The 18,727-nt window shown below is 37.4% G+C and overlaps 1 protein-coding gene across 1 annotated transcript in view; it reads left to right on the forward strand.

Moving 5' to 3' along the window:
• LOC104577906 (contactin-3) overlaps positions 1–18,140 on the forward strand; it is a 68,575-nt gene extending 50,435 nt beyond the window's left edge. Inside the window, exons 10-21 of the mRNA XM_010225421.2 lie at positions 2,094–2,221; positions 2,913–3,088; positions 7,107–7,224; positions 8,432–8,590; positions 8,681–8,830; positions 9,397–9,467; positions 10,347–10,581; positions 10,737–10,852; positions 12,112–12,298; positions 15,752–15,864; positions 16,652–16,820; positions 17,824–18,140. Coding sequence (XP_010223723.2) covers positions 2,094–2,221; positions 2,913–3,088; positions 7,107–7,224; positions 8,432–8,590; positions 8,681–8,830; positions 9,397–9,467; positions 10,347–10,581; positions 10,737–10,852; positions 12,112–12,298; positions 15,752–15,864; positions 16,652–16,820; positions 17,824–17,924 — 1,723 coding nt within the window. The 3' untranslated portion in view covers positions 17,925–18,140. The remainder of the gene's footprint in view (positions 1–2,093; positions 2,222–2,912; positions 3,089–7,106; positions 7,225–8,431; positions 8,591–8,680; positions 8,831–9,396; positions 9,468–10,346; positions 10,582–10,736; positions 10,853–12,111; positions 12,299–15,751; positions 15,865–16,651; positions 16,821–17,823) is intronic.
• Positions 18,141–18,727: the final 587 nt, after the last annotated feature.

The raw sequence follows: 18,727 nt of genomic DNA on the forward strand, positions 1-18,727 counted from the left end.
CAGTAACAATGTTAAATGGTTGGCTTTTCTGCTGAATAATCTGACAAATACAAAAGATACTTGTTATTTAATTTGGATATGGCTGCTATTTTAGTAATAAAGCAGAGTCATGGGAAGCTGAGCAAATTAGCATTCATTTACACTTTCACTGATGACGCCAAATGTCAGGTGGCAACCAGTGTAAGGACTGTGGCCCTGAATCCCAAGCACATGCTGGGTTTGTTTTGCAGCAGTATTTGAATTTTAACAGGATTTTGGTGAGTAAGGTGTAAAAATATGTAAGCCTGCAATAGGACTAGGTCAGTTCTCTGAGCAAGCTAGGGACAGGGAATTCAGGATAGCTTCAATATCCTGTGCTACAGGCACTGAATTGGCTTCCTGGAGCACCACTTGCCTTCTAATCCCAGGTGATACTTTAGTATGTTTATATGAATATATCAAAACATGGTGCAGTAAGTAATTATGCTAAAATAATTAACCATCACGTGAAATACACGAGCTCTTTTCATGCATGGTCAGTGATAACTAAGATAACTATGAAAACTATGATCTGATGACCAGAGAAAGGTGACAAATCAGTCTCCAGACGTGCTAATGGGCCTATGGGCTGCACCATTACTCAGCCACCTCCGTTTTAGAGGGCTACAAGTTTCTGCCATTTGCCAGTGCTCTGAAAGTCTGCAGGCAGCTGAAAATGGAATTCAGCCTGAAATTGCTAGGTGAACTGTAGTGAAAAAATATTGTGATACAGGAAACATTAAAAGGTGTCTCATTTTTCTGCTAAGAAATTGAGAGCACTTCCTGGCAGCAGCCAGCCAGAGTGTATTTGTTTTATCACAGTGGGTGAATGTCTAATAATTTTTAGTAAAAGCTTCAGCTTGTCTAATGCTTCAAAAGGAAGAGGTTGAACTATTTCTGGGTTAGTATTTTTGTATATGCGTATTTTGAGCTATATTTGCTGCCTTTGTAATGGAAAAAAGTAGAGTTGCTTTTTTTAATTTACCAGTAAAGATTTTATTTTGACAGTACAATTTTTCTCAAATTGATTTGTTGTTTTTCTGATTCTGAAAAAAAACTCTTGATTCTTAACTACATCATGATTTTAATAAGCCTCCTGCTTCATTATTTCAGATGAGATAGAGTTGCAAATAGCTCAGAGCACTCTAAATGTCATTTGCTTTAATTAAACAATAGACATTTTGTCTTTTATACCCTGATCTATTTTTTACTCTGTTTGGTCTAAAGTTTTGTCAACACTGCTTATTTTTTAGTTTTTCATCTGGGAATATACCCATAACTGGCCAGTCCCACAGCCCTATAGTTTGCTTGCGACCGTAATTGATTGTATTTTCACACCTTTTGTTGATGTGCTTATCATTACCTATAAAATATATTACGCATGTCTGTCATGCTTAATAATGTAATGTAAGCATAACACATGCTTAAAATACCTATAAATCATATAGTAAATTAATTACAAATGTTCCATTTAATGCAAAATATGGCCAATTATTACTCAGTTTTCATAAGCTTTAGGTGAGGGGAACAAGTTGAGGATACAACCCATAAAGTTAGGCTCTCAGACATCAGCAAATAGCTTATATTGGCTTTTGCTAAATGCTACTCTGCAGATGTCAATGTTGCAAATGAAGTATTGGCTTAAATGAAATATTTGCTAGGCTTGTTTATGTAAAACCTCAAAAGTGTAAAATGTGCATTGCTTATTAAGCATGCATTGATGATATATAGCTATATCAAATTTGCCATGCAAGACTATGTAAACAACGTAGTACAGTTGAAAATTATTCTAGTTTCAGCTGAAAAAGATGGAGTTAATATATGATTCCTTTTTTTCACTCACACACAAAAAGCCAAACATATGTATGCATTCATATCTTAAATGTTGGGTTTGCTGGTGTCCAAAATAATAAATAATATGAACTGAACTTTGCTGCTTATTAGTGGCAGCAAAATTTTAAAACATTAATTTGGTAATTGGTGCAGTTCGTTATATATATAGTGTAACAATGCATATTCAAACACTTTTTCTACAAAGCAATGCTATGATTAAAAAAAACTTTGTAATTTTTTAGAATCATGTTATTAAGTGATGGAAGATTAAGAATAGCCAATGTGACTAAAGTCGATGTTGGAAGCTACACATGCCTGGCAGCAAACCAGTTTGGAACAGCTAGTGGCACAACAAACTTAATAGTTACAGGTGAGCTGGAAAGGAGAATTATTTGTAAGGTGGTTTAAATTGAATTACAAAATCTGTATCAGAAGTCTGAAATGCTGTGAATTCTGAGTTTGCTCTCTGAAATACAAAATTTTGGAAAGTAATCTCAAAAGCGATATATTTAAGCATATATAAAAATAAAACGATGCGAGTAACAGACCTGTGATCAGTTGGGATAAGAGAGACTGAGCAATTTTCTCTTTTCAGAGATGCTACTTGGCCATGGATCTCAGATCCAGAGGTTCCAAACGCTTTCCTCCCCTCTTTTACTTACTAAATATTAACTAATACAATTATGCTTTTAATTTGGAAAAAAAAAAAAAGACAGTTCATGGCAATCAAGAAAAGTATTTGCGTCATACATACACTTATGAATGGTAGTTGTGTCATTGTGGGTTGCAGTGCATTTAGGTTTGTCAAGTATGTTGACCTGCCCACAGCAAGTTGAAATCTACTTTCTCAGTTTCTAGAAGCACCTGCTGGTAAATGTGCAAGGATACAGTGCTGCAACAAGAGAGCTCAGGCGGTAGCGTTTACAGTCCTGCTGCCTGTTTGAAGTGACTCTTATTAATGAGGTCTTGAGACTGTGATAGAATATTAATAGATCAGTAGTTATAATATTAAAAGATCAGTAATAAGGAAATCCAATAACTGATATTTCTGTTCTCAACAGAGCCAACAAGAATTACTTTGGCACCTTCAAACATGGATGTTACTGTTGGAGAAAGCATCATCTTGCCGTGCCAAGTTCAGCATGATCCAATACTAGACATCAGCTTCTCCTGGTATTTTAATGGAACACTCACTGATTTCAAAAAAGATGCTTCTCATTTTGAGAAGGTTGGAGGGGTAAGTTGAAATTACCTTCTCTCGTCTTATATACGTAGGAAGCACCTACAGGCTTACTCTTGTTGTACTACAGTGTAAAAATAGGATGTTTATTCTCTTTTGGGGCTGTAGACTGTTCTTTTGCGATGGAAGCAAGTCATTAATTGAGCATGTAACGCTGTATAGTGATCTAGATTTTAGACTGGATTGTAAGTGCCAACCTCTGTTTCTGCTTCTGGTCTTATGTGTTTTTTTTCAAGAGCACCTAAAATATATCAATGAACATGATCAAGGAAAGGATTCAGATTTTGTGGGCTACAGTCTGCGAGGGAAGAAAAAAAAAAGGAAAAAAATTGACTTTTTGCTTTATTTTTCCTGGTTTATATCTCTAATGGCTCCTTCAGCATTCTGTTTGAGTTTCCTTAGGTGAACAGGGAAATATCACATCACATACTATACTTATTTAGGACGTAGAGGTGTTGTGACAGGGAGATGGATGAAATTGAGGCTTTCTACTATTTAGCCTTTTAATCAAAACATAAAAAGTAAGTTTGAGGGATGTAATATGTTACAAGAGAATGAAATCAATTATAGTAAGAAGCCTTATTATAGCGCAAGGAATAGTCAAGTAATAAAAAGACACACAGCTGTACATCAGCATATCACTCTGGCCTGTGAAAATTTGGGTAAAATTTTGTTTCTCATAATGATGCCAGATCTCCTTTCTAAAGGAATAGCTTTGGGTTAGAAAGTATTATCTGTCTGTGAAATTCCAGCACCTACCTAACTTTGTTTTTTGCTTTAAAATCTCAAAAGATATGACATTCAATCTGTAGGTATCAAATACAGATTGTTCTACTATTGTCGATTAAATACAAATGTATGTGAAGATGATGACATTGTCAAATTGTCAAATGACATTCTCATTACATCATGAGAGAAGGTCAGTTCATTATTCTAAGAAAGATTTCTATGAAAATGTGCATGATGCATCAAAATTGCCAATGTCATATCCTCTTACTTTCCAGTAACATAGACTTTATTTACTTTATAATATTTCCCTGAAGTGTACTTATTATATGCACAAATAATAATTGTGAAAAGGTAAAAACATTCAAAATACCTAAATCTGACAATATTGCTGACCCGATTAAGGATTTATAAGCTGATTATAATTTTTTTTTCATAAAACAAATGCAGATCAAAAAGTTTTCATAGGAAAGTCTCTGCCGGTCCTGAATAATGTTTCAAAGTGAATATTACTGATTCAGAGCTCTGAAACTACATTTTTACTTGAAAAACCTGTCGTAAGAACAGAGGTAGGGATTCTTATGGGGTATAGAAGGTTTTGTTTTTTAACGCTTGTATAAAAAGGGGATTGAAGCCCATTAGTAGTAAACATCATAGATTATCAAGAGACACTCTGAAACATTTTGTGGACTTTCTCTGGATTCCATTTAGGTTAATGGAATGATTTCATCTGGAGATAAGAGTCATGGTAAGTAAGGAAGACAACATAAATATGTTATAAGCCTTCCAATAGCTGCAGTGCTTACTTGCTCAAGTAAAATCACTTCAGCTGTGTTGGTGGTAAACATGGTGAATGACTCCTCACTGGATGGCTGCCTTGTTGGGATGAGGGCCATGTAACGATGTCTTGAGAGTCCCTGTCACATTCTTAAAGGACGTGGCAGGCCTGGAGGCCGCCAACAGTAGTAGCTAATGAAATGTTGTGGGACCACCACCTGGTCTTCCAGATGGTTATAAAAATCTTGGATATGGCACTATTTAACTGCCTTTTTTTTTTTTTTTTTGGTACAGATAATTTATGGGAAGAGTATGGCAAATCAAGCATTTTCCAAAATTTTGAACAGATTGGCCCTAAACTGTTTCTAGCATCTCCTGTTCAGGCAGCCCAGCAATGGCTCAAGTTGTCACACAGTTGGGAAATGTAAAAGCTATTTCAGTGTCACTTACAGATGTTCATACCCTGCGGACTGCACTTTATTTGAATTCAGCATAGCATGGAGAAAGCTGGGTGACCTTGCTGTCACCTGGACTTGTCCACACTGGCAAAGATTTAATCTGGCTAGGCAAAAATGTGCCCAGGGCTAACAGTCTGCAGAGCAATGAGGGCCCGAGTGCTTTCTGCATCATAGCTTTCTGCTGCTGCAGGTTTCTGTATTTTCCCCAGTGCTTTGGGATTCTTTCTCAAAAGTATCCAAGGAAAATTTGCATGTGTTACTACTTCAGTGGCCATATATTTTGCTGTTACTTAAAGGATATTAGAGCTAACCCTGTAACAACATTTTCTTCACTTCCAGTAAAAAATGTAGTAATCTAGCCCTCTCAGGCCAAGGGCAGACAGGCTTCTATTTCAAATAAAATTCTATTTGATGATCTCCTACTTCCAGAGGTATTAAATGTAGTCTGCTAAAACAAGTTCACGTAGAACATGTTTGCCTGTGCGTATTCATTGCTGCTGGTAATTTCTTGCATGTCCACTTCTGAGCACAGGGCTGGATTTTAGATCGCTTTTAGCTTAACTAACTTCTGCTTTAGCTTAACTTCCAGGACTGGAAACGCCAGCATCTGCACTGTAATAGATCAGCTGGTGTATTCCTACTGTCCCATGTGGCAATGGGGTGGCAAAAGAGGTAGCAATGCTGGTTCTGCAATTTTAACTATAAATATCAAATCTCTCATTGACATCAGTACTCTAAAAGAAGTTTGGACAAAGCAATAGAGCTAATTTATATTTCATGTTAGAGATTTATTTGAAATAATGGCAGTCTGTGTAAATACAAACAAAATAATGGGTATGAACTTAAATAATCGAGAGTTGGAAAGTTGTTGTTTTTTTTTTTTCTTTTTTAGTAAGACTAAAACCCCAGAGTAATTTCTTTCCTTTTCTTCCAAACTACTATGTGTCAAAGAACTAGTCATGTGCCCAGTGTAGCTGAAAATGGCTCCTAAATAGGATTCTGTCTTTAAGTGAATTTCTACTTTTCTAGAAAATGAACTTTGCAACATGCCTGGAAGGGTAACAGATTTTGGTAGAGCCGTTCCAGATGTGCAGAAAAACAGCCTGAGGTAAACTGACTCAGGAAATAGAAGAATGAGCAGGTGTTGAAAAGCTACGGAGTTGTTGGGTAGTCTTGCCAGACTGGATTGACTCTATTCCTTACAACAGTGTCATGTTTTAATGAGTAAGAGGGACCAGAAGCAAATGACCAGCCTCGCACCAGGCTGGATGGTAGCAGTTCCCAGCAAAAGCTGTTGTCTCTCATAGGTGGTGTTGCCTTTTCAAAGAGAACATTTCTGCCAGCAAAACATACCATGAACAATCTGCTTAACTTTTGCTCAAGTAGCAGGATACTCAGCTATATTCAGACTGAGCCAAAGCAACAAAATTTCTGCTCATTGTATGAATATGTCTACCATCATAGTCTATGGGTATCAGACCATCAACGCTTCGAGGAAAAAGAGTGAGCAGCAAATTGACTGTGGAGAGTTCACCTTGCACCATGCCGTTTTGATTTTTATTTGTAACGCCGCAGACCAGACCAAATTCAGCTTTGTCATTTGCATTCTTGAACTCTCTCCTTAGAAGCCTGTAATACTGAGACTTTGCCAGTGCTGTTTGGATGGCAAATGGGATTGCAGCCCTAGTAACCACATTTTCTCTTTCTTAGAGCTTTCAGATAGTTTGTCACAAGGTACCAGCATTTTCATGCCTCATAATAGTGGTCAGTAGGTATATTCCTAGGATGAGGTAACCATGTTATAGCTTATCTTCTATGTTAAACATAAATAAATAAATTGTGTAAGTGTGTGTGTCAGGAACACATTTGTATTAGAAACATGGTTACATTTAGCATGGAGCACATGATTATGTTATCCTGCAATCTGTGCCAGTGTAATTTTTGAGCCCCTTTTTCCTTCAAGTTATTTTGACTGATTTCTCCATTTATAAAGTATGAACTCAAATTACCAGTTGGAAAAATTGAATTTTAGTGAGAACTTTGTATCTTGACAGAGTGCATCAGGCGATCTAATGATTAGAAACATCCAGCTGAAGCACAGTGGAAAGTACGTTTGCATGGTGAAGACAGAAGTGGATAGTGTGTCTTCTGCGGCGGACCTCATCGTGCGAGGTAAATCCCAGCCTCACTTATATGAATCATTTCCTAACTTCTGTGTTGCAGATTACAGGAACGACTCATGTTACAGATTACTAAGTCATTCCATCTCTGATTTCAACTGTATGATTCTGTCATGCAATTAGGGAGAATTTTAGCACCTTTTTTCTCCATATGTTGACTAAAGCTTACTTTTTCCTAGAAAATGGAGAGATGAAGAATATAAGGAATCTTGACTTCACACCTTTTCCCATTGGCAGCTCCTCAAGTCACTGATGAGAGGGAACTCAATACTGACAGCTGCTGTGAGACAGTTAGGAATTGCTGCCTCTGCTAAATAAAAGGGTTTGATGCTCCTGTGATCCTGCATCCTCTCTATGAAGTGGGCAACTGCTGGCAGCGCTTAGGAAAACTGTGTCCTAGCATCAAATTTGATTTTATGTAATGGGGGATATTTATTTTTCTTCAGAACTGAAATTAGAGCTGTTAAGTTTGATCTGCAGCTTTCAGTACTAATTACACAACTAAATGTAGTGCAAGAGAAAAGCTGTAATCCAGTAAAACACATTATGCAATCAGCATTTTTTTCAATGTATTTTAAAATAGGCCACATCTCTGTTTGGATAATACTTTTTTTTTTTTTTTTTGTATTATGGATAATGATATATTGCTGTTTAACACTGACTGTGATAACATACCTCTATTTGGATGTTTTTATGCACTGCTGGGTATTTCACTGTTTGCTGGTACAGACACCCAGCATTTTTGGTAGGATGCACAGCCTCTGGATTTTCCAGAAGGAGGCAGAAAGCTGTTCAGGGGGCTTGGCAGGTGTTGTGCTGAAGCAGTGCTGCAGTGCATCACGGAGTAAAACAGCTGCAGATACTGGATTGGCAGACTACATGTGTATTAGTAGATTAAAAGAGGACAGCAAGGACTGAAGTAAAAGAACTGAATAGGGAAAGATAGAGGAATCATGCAGAAAGAATGTCCAAAAAAATAACCTGTCATCTGTCACAGTTCAGAATTAATATTTCCTATTTTATCTGACTTAAGTTTAGTGAATATAAATATAAAAAGTAAATGTTCTTACTCTGAGATGAATTGTTTTCTTTGTCTCCCAGTGCTGATAAAATGAGTATCCATGGTGCTATGTTAATGATTGCCAGAGTACTGCCCTTCCTTCCAAACCACCAGCAGCTATTTTTCAATCTGATTCTAGGCTCACCCGGGCCCCCTGAACATGTGAAAGTGGATGAAATAACTGATACCACAGCTCAGATCTCCTGGCAAGAAGGCACAGATAATCACAGCCCAGTAACCACTTACACCATACAAGCAAGAACACCATTTTCAGTTGGCTGGCAGAGAGTCACAACAGGTAGAAGAAACTTCTTCCTTTAAATGCTTTTAACTGGGGGTAACATATTCTTAATTTTTTCTCCCTCCTTTTTCTCTTTTTTCCTAACAGTTCCTGATGTGATTGATGGAAAAACATTTACAACGACAGTAGTGGATTTAAATCCTTGGGTTGAATATGAATTTCGTGTAGTTGCCAGTAATAAAATTGGAGGTGGAGAACCTAGTTTACCTTCAGAAAAAGTAAGAACTGAAGAGGCAGGTTAGTGGGTTTCCTTATTTGTTTTTAATTCAAGAGTCTTAATAAAAAAAAAAAAAAAAAAAAGTAAATATATACTGTTCAAATCCGTGGGTCTTTGCAAGCAAACTTGGAATGTACATCAACAGTTTAAGCTGCATTGCTGCACAGGTCTCAAAAGCCAAATATGTAAAATACTGTATGGCAAATTTAAACTGTATGGCAAAATTCAGTCTGTTCAGTACGTACTGTAGAGTCTGAAGATGTCAATGGATGGAGAGGGGATGGGGTTCATTCCTTCCTCATGTTTGCTCAGTGTTTACCTTCCATGTAACACGTGTAACAACCTCTCCCCCTCTCCTCACCAGTAGGTACTAGGGATAAGGCCATTGCCCAATATATCTGCACAAGTTAATTCTATTGAAAACGTCCCTGTGCCTACAGTGCTTCAAAAGTCCTTGCCTTGATGTGCAGAACATGTCAGACTGCAGCTATACAACTGGGTTAGCTTCAAAGGAAAAGGGTGCTGTTATATAATGTTGTCTCTTTTATCTGCACTGGGTAGACAGCTATACATTTCTTTTTCACAGTTCCTGAAATTCCCCCATCTGAAGTCAGTGGGGGAGGAGGCAGCAGGTCTGAACTGGTCATAACATGGGATGTAAGTTTTCCAGCAAGCAATTTTCTTCTGAGAATGAATTGTTTTCATTCAAACTCTTCTTAAAAGATGACTATCTCTGGCTGTAGCAGCTTCTCATCTAGGATGTATATGTGCTCGGTAACATTCTGTAATGTGAGCTATGCACGTTTGCCTTCCCTCTTTCATTTTACTGTGCTAGACTGCAATCCGTAGGAAAGGTAGTTAGCGTCACTAAAATTGCTTCTATTGTCAAACAAGTGTTAAGCTCGAGAGAGGAGAGGGCTGGGGAAATGGAAGTGTTATTGTTCAAAGGTTGAGACACAGAATTATGCTTTTCAGTGAAACTTTGCAGTTTGTATTTTATTACCATTAACTCTGGACTCATGTGCTAGCTAGTACAAAAAAAATCCCAGATATTACTTTATGACATGTATCCATTTTTATGACTTTAAAAATGTTAGTAAATTATTACTAGCATGACAACTCTGTGGTAACATAATTATAGTCAGAAACCACTTTGCTAAGGCAGTTTTGGTGTCTACAACAATTGACTAAGCAATCATTTATTTTTTTCAGAACTATAAATTTAGACCAGAAATTGAAAAATAACATGTATTTACTGAAGAGTGTCTTAAGCCAGCATACTTGCTGGAAAACAAGCAATGTATCTGAGAATTAGTCTCTTTTTGATGAAGGTATGTGTACCGTGCAAACCTTAAGGTAGGATGAAGAGAACACATTTTGCTATATTGTACCAGAGTTAATTTGTTGATGGAATGAGCCCAAATGATGTACTAGAACCTGCTGATGGTCCCCTATATGAGCTTCTTGGTACTTTCTTCCTGTCCCCATGCTGTATATAACATTATAGATTATTTTCATCTGTTGCTTTTCACACAGCCCATTCCTGAAGAATTACAAAATGGAGAAGGATTTGGATATGTTGTTGCTTTCCGCCCCTTTGGCACCACAACATGGATCCAGACCGTAGTCACATCTCCTGATACACCAAGATATGTCTTTAGAAATGAAAGCATCTTACCATTTTCACCCTATGAAGTCAAAGTCGGTGTTTATAACAATAAAGGAGAAGGGCCATTCAGTGCAGTCACCACAGTGTTTTCAGCTGAAGAAGGTATGTGTTTGAGTCCTCGCCAAGTATTTCAACATGAGCTTTTCCACACGAGAGTAGAGCAACTGTTAATAAAAATTACATCATTTTAAATAGGAGCATAACTATTTCCACAGTCACCAGTGATACTGATCTCCTTTGTTGATTTGCAACTACAGAGCCGACCGCAGCACCCTCGGGTGTATCTGCAACCAGTCTGTCATGCTCAGTTATTGAAGTTTCCTGGAATGCCATTCCGTGGAAGATGAGTAGTGGAAGGTTACTGGGATATGAGGTAAACCCACATAACATGCATTCCCTGCTGTAAAGAACCATGACCTGCAGTGATTTTTTTTACATGCATAACTTTAATGTCTGGTAACTACCATCCCTCTGAAAATGATGCTTTTAAAAAAATAAAACTCCACAAAACCTGAAAGGGAAGGTGAGAAACCAGGGAATTAGCGGGCTCAGAAGAATAGCCTACAGGGGATTAGACTAGTCCATCATTTCGGGATGACATTATTCATGTGGAATGGCCAAGCTGAAGAACCATGAGTATCTGTGTGCTATACTCCAGCTGGAAGCAGCACAGCAGGAGAGTGTTCTGGGCCAGAACCCACCCTGCACAGCTGGTTTTGCTTGGAGCATCATTAACTTTGTGCTAGAACTCCAAGAGGGATTCTCAGACTGTCCTTGTCATGCGCTCATGGCCTGATGTGCTGCCCACTTGCCTTAGTATGTGCAACACCTCTTGCTTATTATAGCATTTACCTCTCTGAAGAGAAAATTTTAGCCACCTTACCTTAAATTTGATGTCAGCATTTAGTGCTTTGGTCAGAACTATTTTTGGGATAGCAAGGCAGAAGGTGTCCAATTATTTGCAGTCTATGAGATGCGGGGAGCTTTGCTGCAACATCTGAATTCTTCCAATTTTATCACTGTTTAAAAATGGATATTGTAAAAATACAAATTTTCTTATTTAAAAACATTTAAAAATCGAAGAACAGCTGTATTTATATTAATGGACTCAAGGCATGTCTGATATATGGAGACTACAACCACATTTCTTGCTTTCTTTCTGGCCCATGTTCATCCAAAAAAAGCCAAAGATAGAACAACACCACCATGAAATTGTGATTTGCTTCCTGTAAAGATAGTCATGGCTCCATCTAATAGTATTTTCAGACAGATTTTTGTTTCAGATTACATTTACTTACAAAGAAACTATTTTGCAAGATGCAGTTTTCTTCTAATGAGTTTAACTTGTTTACTTGAAGTAATGCTTTTCCTCTCATTGTCATTTTTGTTAGTTCAACCAACATCTAATATTTCAGTCTCCTTTTTTCTAAAGAAGTCATACAAAGAAAGAGCAGCAAGTATGACAGATAAATAATAATTTTATTTATGTAGTATATGTATTTCTAAAACTTTAATGTATTTCTACCTTTTTCAGCTAAGAAAAAAAAAAGCATTTAAAGGAGTTAAATGCAGTACTGTGGGTGAATATTGCATAGCAAAAGAATTTAAATATATATATTTTTAATCTACCAGGTTAGGTACTGGAATAATGGTGGGAAAGAAGAATCTTCAAACAGAGTAAAAGCTGTAGGCAATGAGACATCGATAAGAATAACAGGTTTGAAAAGCAACTTAGCATACTACACAGCTGTCCGTGCTTATAACAGTGCTGGAGCAGGTCCCTTTAGTGCCACCGTAAATGTTACCACAAAAAAGACACGTAAGTATCATGAATTTAAAGTGGGGAGAGCCATAATATTTTAGCATTTGCAGGCAAATGAGAAACAGGCTTATTACCTGGGGGTCACTATATGCGTAAATGACCAAAATTTTCATACAGACTAGAACAGTTGCACAGTTAAAGAGCAAGCTTGGAACTTTTGTTTTCAGTCCTCTGCTAAATCAGTAGGATGATTAAGGAAAACTCAAATACAGCACTGTACCTGAAGCAAGATACCTCATTTCTGCATGCTGCTTTCAGCATTCTTCTAGTGAACTGGAGGACTTTTAAAAAGTCAGCTGGGACTTTCTTTTATTAGAAGAAAGATTTCTGTTATTTGGAAGCAGAAACAGTGACTTGCTGAATTTTTCAGGGTTCTATAACATATTTATAAGCTCTCTAGGGCATGAAGTGGAATGTTCCTCACACTTCCTTGCAAAATAATCATTCATGTCCATTGTTACCCCTTGAACAAATTACTCAAGCCCACTTGACTATTAAAAAGGAGAAATTAAGCTGGAGAACAGATTCTCAAAGGCTGCTCTAATTTCTATAAATGGAAATATTTTTAGTATACGTTTGCATTGTAATACAACTCAAAATAAGGATCATAAATCTTGAAGCACTTCTGTCAGACTCACAAGAATCTGTATGAAAGGTCAAATTCTCTCCTACCAAAAGCAGTGCAATCACCAGAACTAGGAAATAAGCCATCTTATTAGAAATGTACCTATGCAGAAACAAGTGCCACTGTCACTGAAGACCAAACCAACTCAGATTAACTTGTATTTGCTAAAGGTTAATTATAGGCATACAGGTACTGTGAATTGGTGGACATGAAGTAACTCCCTGTGTGCAGCCGCTGTCTGACCTCGGCTGACGGGAGTTCTTGAAGCCGTCACCAGGGCGCTGCTTGGGCGGGATCGGGTCCTGGTCAGGGCAGGAATCCTGCAGTCCCGGCTAGGGACCGCTCCACATGGCAAACCAGAGCTCAACAAGCACCGCAGCTCGCTGACTAAAGCAGAGCCTGGACCAGGCCCTTGGGGTCATTAAAAAATACATATATTTGCCCTATACCCGTACATCTTGCTGGTGATGAAACAAGGCAAAAGCACACCAGTGCAACCTAAGGACATTTTCAAAACTTGTACTACTAGGGTATTTTGTTACTAGATAAATTAAGACAAATAATTCTCCGTACCACTGTAGTGGAAACACAAATTAAAACTTAATTTTTCAAGTCAGAAGTGAGATCTTATTACTGATAAAGGAAACTTTAATTTCAAACTGGATTTTGTTGCTTGAATTTCTTTGAGCTTTCTACTCATGAAACATGCCTCTTAGGTGAAGAAACCTCACATCTTTTATTCCTTGTTTTCTTTTGAGAACTGATCTAAAGATTTCCAGAATTGAAAAGAAAGGGGGGGAAAAAAAAAGCTATCTTCTTCATTCAGATGTGTGGATTAATCAGTTCTAATTTCTACTTTAACTTTCAAAACCTGACTGCTTTTGATTGATGCATTTCTTACTGTGAAGGAATTTGTATGTATTTACACATTTACATTTGCCCACACATTCTCCAAGACACTCATTAGTAACTACTAACCTAATAAGAAACGCATACAATTTGCCACCTGCTTCAGGTTCTAAACATTCAGTCTTTGTCTCTGACCACTAAAGTATCTTTGCTTTTGCATTTGAAATTAAATATTCATGTTCATAACCCAAAATTGCAAGCATAGCTTTATTTTATAAATTCTTTTGTTACACGTGATCGCAAATAACTGTGGAAGAATTAACTAAGTTTATAAGGCAAGATGACAGACAGCATTATTTAATATTGAAGAGGTCTTAAAACTCAACAGTATATTCTGGTCATAGCTTCTAATGGAGAGAAATATTAGTGCATATGAGTAACTTGAAATATTTAACATCTGAGTAGGCTCAGTGAATTACTGTAGCTGTTTGCATACTCACTTAGGACTGGATATGTACTCAGGAAACCTGGTGGGTTTGCATCTGGCCTTTATGAATTAAGTTCTGCTGTTTTGATTACTGAAAATTACTAGACATTTTTGTAACTGAAACAAACTGGAGCCTTCTAAATCATTTCTATGAGTCAAGTGGTAGACAGAAGCTTATAGTTTTTATATATAATTACTCTTCCTTTTTCTCAGATATCATATTAATAAGTTGTTGTAGATTTAAAAGAATGAATCCTTCCTTCTCAAGATCAGCCTTAATAGCTGAGTGGAAACTATTTTTTATATGCTCATATGTTACTTAATTCTCACAAACAAATGTATCTGACAGTCATTCCTTAAATTTAATGAAATTGATTACTGTGTATCAGATTTAATTCTATTTAGTAGATAGAACAAGGCAACTACTGCAAAAATAAGATTTGTGAATAATTTAGAATAATGCTTTTGTGTTCACTATGTGCAGGCACATAGAATCTTTTTTTTCATTTTTTTTCTAATCTGACTGCTCATGAACAGATATAGGGGAGTTCTTTAAGCACAAACAAAAAACAAAAAAACACGTGTGCAGGAGTTTCAAAGTCACTCTTACTGTTTAAGCCTGGAGTGGTCGACCTAAGCAGCCCTTGCCTCCACTAGGTGACAGCAACAGTAAATTGTTTTCCTTAACACATTTAGGAAAGATTTTAATAGTTGATTGTGTCTCTGAATGACCCATCTGGGAAACCAACCTGAGACCTCTTAAGAGGTTTGTACTCATCTTCTTTCCTGAAAGCTCAGCGGTTCCAAGGTGTAGTCAGGTGGCCAGCCAAGAGCGTACGACGACTCCTGAAACGAATGGCCACGGATTGTTAGTGAACATTCAAGAGCAAGAGGCTCACCTGGCAGAAACCCAGTACTGTTCCAGTTGCAGTAACTAGCTGCAGTGGTACAGATTGCATTCTAAAATCATGTCTGGTGTTTAAAAAAAAAAAAAAAAAGGGGGGGGGAAAGAACTGTCAAATATTTCTGCATAACAAATGCATTAAAATAAGTCAGAGTAGCATATCAGTTTGAATGTTCACTGAGAAAATAATAAATGTGGCTGACAAACAATTCATTGTAAAATATTTGCTTATGCTTGACACTATGTTAAAGATAGAAATTGTCTGTTATCATCACTGGTTTCATTAGAGTATGTTCTAATTGATCGCCTGTGTCTTAAGACATACTTTTGTTCAGCTGTAGTTAATGAAAGGCCATCAACACATAATGCAACTTCAGAACTAACATTGTGTGCTATTCTATTTTTCCTTCCGTTATTCCAATTTAGTCTCTGAACCATAAAGTGTACAAATGACAATGCTATATTTGAGTTGCTTTTATATCCAACATGTAATGACAGCCAATTACCTGAACTATTAATTCCTACTGCAGAATAAATCGTTAATGTCAATTAAACTAAATTCATGCTTTTACTATGTATTTGAAGCACCAAGTCAACCACCAGAAAATGTTGTATGGAATGTTACAGACTCCAGAGTAATTCTCAACTGGGAGGAAGTAAGAGCTATGGAGAATGAATCTGAGGTAACTGGATATAAGGTGAGAACAGGCCAGCAACGCATGCTCTGCTGGACTCTTTCTATTTGCAGGAGTTTAGCAATTAAAATACCTGCTGGATTTTTGTTTATTTCCCCCATAAGTCTTGATTAAGGGCTGAACAATGCCTGGCCTAAAACATTTCTGTAGTGTCTGTGTTTTATAAGTTTACATGGTATTGTAATGATATCCCACAATCTGTGGTCCTTTTACCATGATCCCTCTGCTCATGCAAACAAAGCCAGGAGCTGCTGCCTGTGCGGCCAGCTCCTGGAATCCCAGATGTCCACATGTATAACATTAGAATGGAAGAAAATAAAACAAAATGTAGCTGATATTTCCATTTCTGGCCTAGCGTACTCACTGTTGCTACATACCAACCTGCTTTTTCATTTTCATTACCTACATGCAGATTATCTTGAAATTACAATGTAATCTCTATTCTAAACAGTACACAAATATGCACGTATTTTTCTAAATATGCTCTGTCTTACATATGTTTTAAAGACATGCAGAAGAGGTTCTTGATGATCGGTGTAGAGCAGGCTGCAACATAACATACTCCTGTATAAACGATTTATGATGAAGATCAGCTTGTGCAGCGCTCTGGATAATAATGCTAGCAAGAAATACATGTTCACAGCCCAGCTAAACCACCTAGTTTCATAGCAGGAAGTTGAACTAAAAACACACTATGTACAGTTTCAATTTAAACACTCTATCTCCCACAACATTTTCAGGTTTCCCAAGTACAGCCTTGCAAAAAAAATGCTATTTACTTCTATTGTAGGTTTTTTACAGGACTAGCAGTCAGAATAATATGAATGTACTAAACACAGACAAGACGACAGCTGAACTTCTGCTCCAGTTTAATGAAGATTACATTATAGAAGTAAAAGCAACAACTGATGGTGGAGATGGCACTAGCAGCGATCAGATCCTGATTCCCAAGCTGGCTAGTACGTTGATGCTGAATTGTTACTATTCTGTCATGTGCCTGGGTAGAGTCTTTGGCCAGCACAAGAACCTCCTTAATACCAGGCATGGAAAAAAGCATTAGTAAAAAGAAAAGACTGTGTTTCCCCAAAGCTTGTGGTCAAAAGATAAAAGGACAAGGGGAAAAGTATGGGGGGAATGGCAGACAGGCTGGAAAGCAGCAGCAGGCGGGAGCTGGCAACGCCAGGACGCTCCAGGGGAGGTTGTGCTGAAGGAGGGCAGGCGAGAGCCACCTTGGGTAACCCTGGAATGAGGCCCGCAGAGGTTAGCGCAGAGCAGCGGCGCAGCAGCAGCACGTTTATGATCTCTGTTTAAGCTTAATGTAATCATGCCTTAAAATACAAAAGATTTTCTAATCCGTCAGCAGCGGTGAAATAACGTTAATCATTCCTCAGCTCTTTAAATTGCTTTATCAACAGAACAAAGTGGCATGACTGTCTATATATATATATATATATAAAATATATATATGTCTATATATATGCAGAGTCTATATGCAGACACCCCCGCCAGAAAAAAAATGAGATGACGCCATCACTTTGCCTTAGGGTAGTGAAATGTCACTAGAGTTGCACCTGACACCCAGAACTGAACACATATTGATGGGAAGAAGAATAAATTAATGTTTGCATGCTGAATGGTAATAATAAAAAAGCAATTAACAGTCTTCATGCCCTTACACATGACAAACTTCATTCTATTGCATTGGTAAATTACCATGTAAATTAGTAGTAAAAATGTTACATTTTTGCTTTTAAAAAAAATCATATTTTAAAGGTAAAGATTCTTTCAGTGTTTTGTAATGCGTTTTAAATTTTTAAAAATATTTAGCATATTTTTATAGGTATTGCATATCAGAATTTTTTTTCCCTCAAAAATCAGTGTTTAGCATCTAATAAGAGTAATAATTTTGTTCAGCAGATACTCTTGATTTCATTTAATCTTTACCTTTTTCATTTGTCACAGATATGGATGCAAGAGGGTCTTGCCCATCAGTCTGGCATATCTTCAGCATATACAGCTCCTTGCCAACAGTATTTTTCTTGACTCTTAACTCACTGTTGTGATGACACATTTTCATTCACTGGAGAGAAAAAAAAGAATCTCTTATCACAGAAAAGTGCTTTTTAAAAAAACTGCAGTGGCTAATGCATGTTTTTTTCTTCTATTCCGATGCGTTTTTAAATTCTTTATATTTCACTGTAGGTTAAAATAAAAATGTCATGTAAAGTTTAGCAAATCCTTTAAAAAGGAATCTAAAATGCCTTAATACTTGAACCAAAGGAGTTTACATATTACCTACTTCCACTAACGACAAGGAGCTGGAGTGGAAGCAGCAGCCCCAGGAGTGGAGCTGTCCCAACGGAGCTGCCGCACGGCGGGGCCCTGCCTGAGCCTCGGCTGCAGCCTAACGTCTACGTGCAGAAGATGCAGTCAGAGACCTCCGCTGCAAATCCATGACAGAGTGTGCACCAGCTGACACTTCTTAAAAAATAGTGTCACTACCAAGTAGTTTTGGATAATTTTGCCTGCTTCCCTTTACATAATGTATTCTAAAGCTAATAAGTTATGGAAGATAGAGACAAGCTAGAGCAGAAATGCTAGTTTTGCACAATCCATGGTGGGGTGTCCAAGAGGCAGGGCCTCTGTAGCTTCTCTTGAGAGACATTTCAAAGGTGCCTCTTCTTTTGATTTCAGTGTACAATTATGTACCTTTTTCTTAAGCAAGAGACGTTTAAGTTAATTTCCCCACATCACTAAGTAAGTTCTTTACTCATAACTAACCTTCCACCTTCAGGATCGAATTTTACTGCCCTCCTCTGAACTCCTGTCGCTGGGCTTCACGACCCAGGTGCGTGCGTTACTAAAA

The sequence above is a fragment of the Tinamus guttatus genome, unplaced genomic scaffold (assembly GCF_059628265.1).
Source record: "Tinamus guttatus ecotype Peru unplaced genomic scaffold, ASM5962826v1 Tinamus_guttatus_pri_ptg000451l, whole genome shotgun sequence".
Taxonomy (NCBI): domain Eukaryota; kingdom Metazoa; phylum Chordata; class Aves; order Tinamiformes; family Tinamidae; genus Tinamus; species Tinamus guttatus.